Raw genomic sequence first — 11,718 nt, 5'->3', positions numbered from 1 at the left:
TTAACGCTTAAACACAGTAATGTATTTTGTAATGGATTACCGCACAAAGGCCTTGAAACATATATTTAACATTTATGAAACATCTGCAAATTTAAATGAAAATCCATTATATAATCAGAAAAACTAAATTTGCACAACTCTGCTTGGAATATATATTTATTTATTTATTTCAATATTTGGCACCACCAGCTGTATTCTTCACACAACATGAACGCTCTTAAGCAAGACTTCTTTAAGTGTTCTTTAGCAATATTTCTCCAGACTTCATGATGGATTTTCAAAGCTAGAAGCATTTGGGGGTCATCGTCATCCTAAAAATGGAGCCGCTGCCAATCAGATGCTTTGCAGTTGATATGTTCCTTTTTGGTGTTCCTCTTTACAAATTGATGACAATTTAAAGGAAAATTTCAACTTTTGGAATTATTACTCCATCAGATCTGTTGCCCCTGATTTTCAGTCCAGTTCTTGTGTAGTTTGACATGCCTGAACCTTCTCTCCCAGTTTCACCTTCTTAAGAATGTGCTCCAGAAAGCACTGAGACCATTGCTGATGAGGCTTCGATGAGCAGTATTTGGATCAACTGAAGGGCCAGATGGACCACTTTGTTCCTGTGTCAGGTCTTTGCTGGATTTTTTCTTGTTTCTTAATTACCTGATTTTCAGACACTTTTCATCTGCTAGAATGATCATATATGTTATTTATCCCTTCTTTCATCCTCCACATGTCAAGTTTTGTTGAATTTTGTAAGGATTATTAATATTAATGTTAGCATAAGTAGCAGTAGTAATAGAGTTAAAGACAAATCATTCAAATGCAGATATTTATACAAAATTTTAAATATGATAATCTCCTTGTAAGGAAGAGGACTCCCTTCCTACAATTATTTGTATTAAGTTGTACAGCACTTTAGGACTACCTTTCACTTTATTAAAAGCACCTTAACTTGCACTTTATTTAGCATCGCACTTTAAGCACATCAATAACATTTGCATACAAGAAGTTTAATTATTTATTGAATATTTATTGAGTATTTTAATAATTAGCCAGTAGACTTTGTTCCAGGTCCTACACAGCTGCTCCTCATCAAGAAATGTGGTGGTTGTCTGTGAGGAGAAAAGAATTGTTACTGGGAGCAAAAGGTAAGGAGAACTAACGCAAATGTGTGCAAGGTCTAGAGGTAAAGGTGGTACACAAAGAAGTGACTTACAGAGATGTGATAACTCACCTTCCCTTCCTGTGTCCTCTGCAGGATGTTTGAGCAAATGTTTCCCCAGGTGTCCAGATACCAGTTAAAGGTTCCAGGAGAGGCCATTGGTGAAGGGAGTGTGGGGAATCTTTGTGCTTGGTGTTTTTGGTGTTTTTATAATAATGGTAAGGTGCAAGGGTAAAATGTAAAATATTTATTCATAAGAAAATGTAAAATGTATGTCTGTATTTATTTATTGAAATTGATGTATTGTATAATGTGGTGGAAGGTTGGGATTTGAGAACTCACCTGTTAATGGAATAATGGTTTATCCTGTGACAGCTGAGAGTATTTAAGGCTGCCAGTTGCCATTAGACAGGGTGATTGTTTTGTGAGAATAGAAGGCTTAACATATGAGTGACTGTCATGTCCTGAGCGCTATATGGCAAAAAAAATACCTCTTGTTCCGCTGTACTTGTCTTGGTCTGCCTCACAGTAAATCCAGCCGCGAAAGGCCGCCCTGTTACACTCCTCATGTATGATGAAACTTACAAAGAACTGCATATCGTTTTAGTTAGACTACAGTATTTTTTGATTTCAAATGACAAAAATGTTTTGTCATGCTTTGTTTTAGTTTTCAGTTTAATTCTAGTTAACAATGTTGGTGAAAATGGTGAAAATGTTGGTAGAGGGAGTAATCATATTATTTGCTTATATTTGTAATAAAATGAACACAATATACTACCAGTATATTAATGTGACCATGACAAAAATGTTAACAAATTATAGGAGAAATCTTCGAATTCATAAGCGATTATGCTTTTGAATGTAGAGGTGCACACTGTCCAGTTTGTTGTACAAAAATTGGACATGTTTTCTTTTTATACTAAAAAAAGGATTGTGTGAAATATGAATATCTTTTAACTTTTTTCCATCAGATTTGATATGTACTGAAAAAAAAATCACATCAGGCTTCAAGTTCCATGACAAATCATTTTTCTGATAATTACCAGGAATTAAGGTGATGATTTTTGAAATTTCTTAGACATTAATTAATTATCTATAATTGGTTGCAGTTTTGTTTTCCGTCTCAGTTGCATTTAGAGAAAAAATGTTTCCAAAACTTTGTGTGAAATTTTTTATTGCACATAAACTCATGCTTGGTTTGTTTTAAAAGAAAAGACTATCTCCAAATAAATACTAAGGTCACAACTTGGGTGTGTGCAATCTGCAGCATCCGTGGTTGTCTGCACACAATGAGCACGTGCTAAAGGGCCTCATGTTGATCTAAAATGCTAGAAAATTATTTATCCATCCCAGAGGAAAGAGGAAAGGCTGTGAACCTGAACAACCCCCTGAGAAGTGCCTCTCCCAAGCTCACTCAGTAGCTGCCCGCTGCAAACATGTGTTCTACCAGACATCTCGGTGTAAGTATTCATTAGTTGTTTTAGCCTCCAGTCATTTTCCACTTGTTTCTCAAAGCTGGATCACATTATGCCACAGAGAATTCCAGTGCCAGAAATGCAGAGACCTGCTTTGATAGAAGATTACTGTGCCTATTTTGTGTTATTGCCATTTTTTCCCTCGCCGTGCCAGTGTCTTGGAGAGAGTTCAAACATTCACAAGGGAATGCAGAAGATGACAAATGAATTGGATTTGTGTGTGTTTGTGTGTGGGTAAGTCAGTGGGGGTTGGGGTCAGCAGTACACATTATGTAGGTCAAATCCTCGGTTATTTATTTGACTGCATCTTTATCTCCTCATGCACAGCAATTAAGGACAAATCAAGAAAGAAAATGCTACTGTATGTGGTGTAATTAAACTCCTAGTGCATATCCGTGCTTTAGTTCTTATAAAAAAAATATGGTTTAAGTCAATTCAGAATCACCTTTAAAACACCTTGAAGTCTTTGGATGAAGTTGGGGATCAAGACATGTATGTATGTATTTGTATTTGTTCAAAAGTTGCACCCTAATTTCACCTTCTTAATCTTTCTTTTTAGGTAACATTTATGGTTTATCTTCAAGACACTATTGTGAGTCTGGCTTCAGAGGTTCAATAGTCACACCATATTGCTCAATTAAGCAGTATGGAGCACACAGGGCCGTGCAGGATGCAGAGATGTGCTCGGTTGGTCTTTACTGGTGGAATGCACTGCAGCATTCCTCAGTATAAATCACTCAGCGCAGTAACAGCCATTAAAGGACAATATACTAAGGCTATAGATCAGACCGCCTTTGTTGTTTTCACTCCTTCCGGTCTCTTTTCCGGTCTCGAATCACACACCAAGCTGAATGAATTTAGGACTGAAGACAAAGGAAAACTTCTGAAGCCTTTCTCTCAGCTATCTTCCTATAATCTTCCAATTTCTGATGCCCATCCAGAGATAGTTGTTTTAAAAGGCAGGATAAGAGAACACAAGGTCCGGAAGCCTGTGGTGTTAATGTTCTCCCTATGTTCTTTTGATCTGGGATTGAGGCAGCTGCCATTGATTAGTGTGTTTATGATTAGTGTGTAGATGATTACTGAAGGAAGTGGGTGGTCAGGCACAGGTCATATATATTTTTTATGCACTTCTTTTGTATTTCTTTTCTTACATGCATACATTCAGATCCTCTTCCAAGGCCCATACAAACCCATGGGCAGCAATTTTTATATTCATAACCAGCTATCTTTACCAAGCAAGTCTTTTTGCAGTTGGAAAAGGTTGCAGGTTCCACAGTAATGGTCTGATATTAGAAAATGATGTCAACATCTACAGTCCATACCAGGGGAGTTTCCCCCCTCCCATTTTGTTGTGGTTGGTCTTGTGTTTTCAGTTTGTTTGTGCACTAATCATTAGTGCAATGGTTGCCACATGGTATATCTGGCTAGGAATTAATGGTTGCCTTTTGTCCCTTCTTTCCTACCTCAGAGACCCAGATAAGGATACCATGACCTGAACGTTTACCAGGGTCTCTCAGTACGTCTGGTAAACCTTACCATTTCTAATGCACTTCTCCCAGTCTTTGGAGTACCACAGAGGAACGTTCACTGCATTGCAGGGGAGAAATGGTACTTTTATTTTTCACATAATAGAGTTCTTATAAAACAAAAAGAGTTCAAAGAAATGCTTGTGTTCCCCTTCAGTTAAATATTTCACAAAATAAATAAATCATTACAATTCAGGCAAAAACACAGTGGTTAAGTATTGAACATTTGCTTTAAATGTGTTCTATCCTTTATTATTTCCTGCTGCCATGATAAACGGACTCACTGATTGTTTCCCACATCCTGAACATTTTCTGTTCTGTTTATGTGTCTCACAGGAGAATATGGATATAAATAACATCTTGAGATAATTCTGCATCTACTACAGTTTATTTAGTGAAACAGTAGCTTCGGTTGTGTCCACATCACACACTTAGTCCAGCTGCAAACTGTTTGGCACAGACAAAAAAAAAGAAAAGAAAAAAAGAATAAGCATTGCATCTGTGCCAGTGAAAACACAGGTAACACCATCTCCCAGAAAAGAAGAGACCACTTGTATGCATGACAGTGTTAGGCCTTTTTTTTTTTTTAATCAAATGAGAGATTTCTTACTTTTCAGAGTTATAAACCTCCCATTTTCAGAGTTTCATATTGTCCCTCTCCAGCTGAGTGCACAGGTTCACACAACAGTTGGAAGAAAATGTGTGGCTGTGTTCTTCCTTCGGGTTTTCTTTCCTCTCATCGGCTTCCCCTGGCCGTTCAGACCCACAAACATCTGCCGCTTCCCATGCTTCCACTTGGCTGATGCGTACGTGTTGTAGCCGTTCTCCTCAATCCGCTCCTTCAGGTTGCAGTCGACACCAAACTCTCTCTGTAAAAAAGCAGGTATCATGTTGCAGTGTTATAACCTTAGCGTGTGAGGTTAAGACAAATGCAGATCATTTTCTTGTGCAAAATGCATTGTTGTCTGAGTGCCTATTTACTACTCCTGAATCTACATTGCATGCTTTTCTGTGTGTGTGATTTGTGCGCTTTTTTTAAAGCTGCATAGTTTTCTCAGTGGTTCACATGTGTGCACTGGTCTGGTTGTGATTCAGAGTTGACCCAGCAGTTGTAGAACTATAGATAAGGCTTCCTTTGATAAGGACTGAAGAATCTAACACTAGCTCTCTCTCTCTGGAGCTTCCAGATTGACCTCTGACTCGGATACTAACCGCTCCGTACAGCTCTCCTTTCTCGCTGATAGCCAGATAGTAGTTGCTGTTTAGCCCTTTGATGGCCACCACTCCCACGTCCACTGATGTGATTTCCAGAATACCTAGGGATCAGCAAAAAGAAGGTGACATTAATATGTGTCAACATTAATAGTAGGCATGCTATTATGTCATGAACAACTGAATAAATGCTGTGGAGCAGAGTATAGAAGAATTAACACTCTGGCAGCGGTCACAAACCACCCACGTGAAATGCAGATATAAACCTGGAGGAATCCACAGGTTTTTCAGTAATAGTATAATGAGTACCAGCATTTGTATTTTGTGACATTTACATGGGGGAATGTGTGGGATTTCTGTGCAAGGTTACAATTATTCTTGGGCACATTTCTCATTTCTGATATTTTAAAGTTCCTTTACAGCCTACACCTGTATAAAAGATTCCAGCTGCTCAGGTCATTTAGTCTGAAGATTAATAGGTGGATTCCCCCCGGAGATTTCTCGGGTTGTTTATGTTGAGTTTGGTATTTAGCTTTCCAGGTCCCTGTGCAAATACGTCAGGTTTATTGTAAACTATTAGGGGAGGTTAATTTATACCTCAGCTAAAATGGGTGTGTTTTTGCTGTAGACAGCTGTTGTTATTTGTGTGGTCTCAGTATCAAAGGTCGGAGAGCTATAACTTCCTAATGTGTCCTTTGACCACAGAACCCACTTGTCTCATCTCATGCCGGTGTGTGTGTGTTAGTGAACCCCACTGTTTCCCATGGGATGTTTGATTTCATGCCGCCCTCCCTACCTTCCTTTTCCCACTTCCTGTGAGCTGTTGTCATTTTACCCCAATTAACACCCATATGTGTATGTGCACACACACACAGAGAGTGGGGGCGTGAACTCCAGAAAGTCAACGACATCCTTTGATCAGATCAGGGGCCCCTCCTCTGTCTGATGACTGTTTGTGTGGCACCCTGCTCTACTGTCAGACTCACTCCAAAGTGGCTGGGGGGGGGCTTGGAGGCTGCCAGCCTTGGACCTGAGTGGACAGCAGAGGATGCAGGTGTGCCCAAAAGAACAATCCCTCTGTTAAATATACAGCAGCTTCTCTCCTCGTCCGTGAGGTCTTGACTGTATCAATTTCTAGTTCAAACAGCAGCACCTCAGGGCAGTGAGGTCTGAAGCTGCAAGGCGGTGTTGGGGACTGTGACACAACGGTCATTGAAGATCTGAGAAGAGCTGGTTTCTGTATGGGATCGGATGTCGGGTATGGAGTGAGGATGTAAGACAATCTATGGCAGTCTCTGGCTGCTCTGTAAACATGGGAGTGATGAAAGGAAGGAGAACAGAGGAGGACAGAGGAGCCATGACAGTGAGACTGGGGGTGGAGTGAGGATTAGAAAGGCTGTAATGATCACTGATCAAAGTAAGCCACCGGAGGCAGGGGCGAGACAGGTTGTATATACACACATGCACTAATGCACTCTCTCACTCACTTACTCACTCACACACACAGAAACGCACACACATAGACACACATATGCACAGTTGTTTTGAAGCAGGTGAATGTGCACTTGCATATAACACACTAACTCAACTTGGCTGTGAAACTACTACAAAATTTCCATACACTGCTCCGTGCTGAAAGGCTAAATGCTTATGTAGACCCACAATAGGGAAGTAATAAGGTCATGGCTGCCAATGTGGGAAAATGTGCTCATCATTTAGCTTTATTTACGCTGTTAATGGGATAGTATTGCTTCGTATGGGGTTTATTTTACAAACCCCTTTTAAAATGTAGCCTAAAGTAAGCCAGCCAGGTTCAGCAGTTTTTCTCTTGCAAGCTTTTTGCGCCTAATGTGTGGCTTATTCGATACGCTCTGGTGGGAGTTACAGCAGTAAATGGTGCGTTGTTTGTGGAATGGAGGTAGATGTTGCCAGTAAGAATTAACAGTGGTTTTTCCACAGTGGGGAGCCAAAAAAATATGTGCTTTGCAGCTTAGCATTGTTATTCTTTCTCACTCTTAAACTACTTTTTTTCAAAATAGATGTTCTAGTTTTGAATAAAGCAGTATTTGGGCAGATAAGTCAGGATTAAAATGTTGATTGTTATCATTTCCATGCAGAATAATAGAACAGAGTGAGGCGTAAATCAGGAAATATAGTAATAACACTTGATAAGGACCACACTCAGTGTATTTACATGGAAAGGAACCTTTTTACTACTTTTGAGAAAAGCTATTGGCTACATCTCCCTCCTCAGACCTCCATAAGAGCACCATCTGGGGGTTTTTTTCCAAGTGAAAGGTCGCTGCTATATTTAAAGAAATTATTTATACAATATTCACAGGATATGCCAAGAACTGTCTTGTGCACATGGCCTGGTTCCTTTAGCCTTCCTCTTTCTTGAGACACACACACACACATAGACACACACTGGCCCAATACAAGTATACATACAGTCTTTACATGCTCAACCTTTCACACCATCACATCCATGGATAGTTAACCAGACTTTATTTATTTATTTATTTATTTATTACCACAAAGCCTTTCCCTGAGTCTTGTTTAGCAATGTTTTACTCAGAGCTGCTAGATGTCTGTAAATTTTAAGAGAACTCTGCTGTGCTTAGGCCACGCAGCTAGCTACTTAGCTGACTTTAGCACAATCTGCCTCCCTTTTCTCCTTGTTTCTCTGTAACCTCAGCAAAGGCTCACAGTGGGTTGGAAAGCCATGTGGGACAGTTTTGCACTGGCATCCCCATAAATCTGTGGGAGGCATGCTGCTCCTTGCAGGGCCACAGGGAGCCCCCCCAAAAAACAGCTTGTAGATAAATTAATTTAGATTAATTAATTAAAGTTTGATGAATTTAAATGTAGTGTGTCTTTGCATTTCAATTTCTGATTTCAAAAAACTTTTTTCCAGTACTTGGAAAGAAAATGTGATATTTTGTCACTTCAAGGGATCATCAAGGGTCTACAAAGGACGTCAGTCCAGGGATCATGTCTAGCCTCAGGGGCTAGAGCGAAGACTGAAGCTGCTGTTGTGTAGTATTCTTTACCATGTGAACCTGATATGTGGGCACATAATCCATACAGTGTCCTCAGACCCCCTTAGGACACAGCTTTGTGATGGCACCACCATTGATATACTGAAGATGAACGGCTTTGATGTGGCCACAATAATATTCAGGCATGTCATTTATGAACTTGTACCTCTAGAGAATCTCACTTTCACCTCCCTGCCTGAACCTCAATTCATTGCTAATTCAGACTTACCTTTGAATAAAGCAATGCACTGGGGGGGGGGGGAGAGTGGATTTGTGGGTCAGTAAAAAGGAAGACAGAGGGATAAATTATCTCAGAAAGATACATAAACTTTAGAGTGACTTTACACCAGACTTCCTTGCACCACTTCAGTTTTACAACTTAAAGGAAACTGCTAACAAAAGCAACAGTAAAGGCATCACGGTGTAATATGGTCAGGAAATAAAGCTGCTTCTGTCATGACCTTGTCAAAACAAACATCTCCCCTGACATTTTGCCTCCTGTGCCATTTCCCCCAAAGTCACTTTGATTGAAAGTGCGGTTTAGCTCTCCCAAGAGGATCATTAAAACTTCCAGATACACTTACTATGGAATTGGGAAACAGAGAGAAAAAGTTGAAAAAAAAAAGGTATATAACAACAACTAAGATGGATGTATGTGTGCGTGTGTTTGAGCACATGTGCTGCTGTTGGGTACCATAAGATCACACCCACCGGAGCATGTGATTGCCTGCTGGTTGATAGGCACACACACGTTGCTCAGTGGGAATGCTGGGAGACTAATGAGAATGCTATTTTACTGACTGATACACTGAAACATACAACATGTAATCACTTTAAAGACATGTTTCTCTGAGCGAGGACGTCAAGCTGCTTTAAACAAATGTCTGATCTGTGACTGAGGGTGTGTAATTTGCTTGATGCTGGCGGGCAGAAGGCAAACTGAGTGGGAGAGTCATAGCGAAACAGCCAAAGAGAAGCAAAAAGGGTCTAAAAGCATCAATGAGCTGGACATTCATATCCTCCCCCTGCCACAGCCCTGTTCTTCTATGGATGTTATCAGTGCTGTTTACCCTGGGCTGTGAAGACTGCCTGATAATGGCTGGGTTATCTGCTCCTGCTCCTTTTTAGACCATCTGAGAGCTACCATCATTGTGCTGAGTGTTTAGACAGGAGAGATATCAGTGGGATGTCTGGTTTAAAACAAAAAGACAACTCAAATTAGGATTGCTTCCTCCAAACTACCAGTGAATGAACTGCCAACCGGTTCATTCGCGTAACATGAAAGGATCACGTTTTTCCTTTAAACTCACCATTTACAGTTAGCAGCACAAGTTATATTTCTATAGGTACAATCTACATATTTACTTTGGTGTTACATAGGATATAGATATAGATGTAAATGTATTTTTTAAATAAACTGTCAGGATTTAAGTTCTCATTTAATATGGTTTCTTGTTACTAGAAATGTCCCACTTAAAGACTTCATCAGGTGCTTTTGTCACATTTGATATACTAATACAAAACAAAGGCAAAGGTTTGGGCTATAGAGCTTAAAAGTTTTGATATCACACTCACAATTTAAAAGGTAAAATTAATTCAAATATTTCAGGCTAAATGAGCCTTGGATAGGGTCACACAGATCACTTTTTGGCTCTGATTCACTCTTCTTTACCTACTTTTGTTAATTGAAAGGGTTACTTACTGAAGGGGTCGTCCTTGATTTTGGTTCCATTGACTTTTCCATTCTTATCGATCCTCAGGAAAAACCTCTGGAAAGAGAACAGCTTTCTCCTTCGTATGTCCCCTAGTAGATGATTGTAACTGCGCACATGCCTCCCCTGTGCTCCACCAGTCCGACCCACAGGGCCCCCATTGGCTCTGGCTCTAGAGATCAGCTCAGCTTCAGAAATGTTCACTGGAGCTCTGAGAGTCCGTGGGCTGGAGACCCTATCTGTGTCACGGTGGAACTGATGGCAGGCAGCCTCATGCAGGGATAATAAAAAAACCAACAGGGTGACTAGTACAGGAAAAGACGGGGTGATAAGCAGTGCTGATGACCGTAGTCTGAAGGTGGCCCCAGAGCCTGAACGAGCCCCTAACCCAGCCCTGGAGCAGGACGAGGCAGAGGCAGCCTTACTCCCTCCAGCAGTCCATCTGATCATGGTAGTGTGCTGTGAGGAGGACTAGAGGCAGCCTCGGAGCTTGGGACATGCTGCTGGGGGTGAAGATTGCCTGAGAAGGCAGGGAGGGAAGCCCTCCACAGACCAGAGTGAAGGTGTCCCTGCACTGAGTCCAAACTATTCAGCGCAGGTATAAAAATGTCAAGATATCCTTCTGGGTGATTTTTTTTGATAATGTAATTTCAGTAAGTCTCTATTTTTCAAGCTGGTACTCCACTCAGTTCTCTTCTCCACTGCTGCAAGGTTTTAGGCTGGTTATCAAAAATTCCAATCTGTTTTGGAAAACATCTCAGTCTAAATGAACAAAGATTAAAAAAAAAAGAAAAGGAAGTGAAAAAAGCAGGCAGACTATGTGTGCATTCTGGTGAAAACCTGTTTTTGTTCCCCCTGCACTTTTCCAGAGTTTTACTAATTCTTCTTAAATTGTTTGTGAACTTTTAACTCTTGCTCAAAGGGGCTCCGGTGTAAGCCTTTTAGTCCCAGACTGCTTTTCAACTTAACAAGAAAAAAAAGATTAGAAAAAACTAATAAAAACAAATATCCAGTTGAGAAAATGTAATAGTATCCATGTAGAAAGGTGTCTAAAATCTGGTAAAAGTCTTTAGTTCCACTGAAATAAAAAAATAAAAATAAAATGGTGCCACCACACCATTTACCTGTTCCAAGCTGCTAAACTCCACATGTGCAGGAAAACATTTCCAGATTTTACTCTGAGGACGAAAAACAGGATTCAAGACTTAAATAGGAAGGTTGGTCAGTCCAGGCGAATATCTGTCCTCTTTGGGTGCCCAGCTCCTCTCGCTCTCTCCTCATTTAGCTCTCTCTCTCTCTCTCTCTCTCCACCCCATGACTCCACCTTCACACAGCATCGAGGTAACGGTCTGGGGAGGTCTTTTTTTTTTTGCTGGATTGAGTCAGAATTTTTCACCTCTTCTACTTTATTTGAGAATTCCTCACTGAAGATTGATCACTGAAAATGACTTTATGTCGTGTGTAGCTGTGTGTGACTCTTGGTTATTTGATCCCTTCTTCCTTTACTCAACCCCCCCCCCACCCCCCTCCTCACATATGGGAACAAGTACTGGTCTGCATGTGTGTCGGTGTGGTGCTTATGTACAAGCAAGTCTA

At 40.5% G+C, this 11,718-nt stretch overlaps 1 protein-coding gene across 1 annotated transcript; it reads right to left on the bottom strand.

Annotated features, from left to right (window-relative positions):
- Nucleotides 1-4,313: 4,313 nt before the first annotated feature.
- fgf10b (fibroblast growth factor 10b) lies at nucleotides 4,314-11,059 on the bottom strand. The gene is made up of 3 exons (XM_063490016.1): nucleotides 10,113-11,059; nucleotides 5,370-5,473; nucleotides 4,314-5,026 (listed from the first exon to the last, which is right to left on the bottom strand). The coding sequence occupies exons 1-3, from the start codon at nucleotides 10,570-10,572 to the stop codon at nucleotides 4,835-4,837; spliced, it is 756 nt and encodes a 251-aa protein (XP_063346086.1). The 5' UTR covers nucleotides 10,573-11,059; the 3' UTR covers nucleotides 4,314-4,834.
- Nucleotides 11,060-11,718: the final 659 nt, after the last annotated feature.

This window comes from Pelmatolapia mariae, linkage group LG12 (genome assembly GCF_036321145.2).
Source record: "Pelmatolapia mariae isolate MD_Pm_ZW linkage group LG12, Pm_UMD_F_2, whole genome shotgun sequence".
Lineage (NCBI taxonomy): Eukaryota > Metazoa > Chordata > Actinopteri > Cichliformes > Cichlidae > Pelmatolapia > Pelmatolapia mariae.
This window is presented reverse-complemented; position numbering and strand designations above follow the sequence as displayed.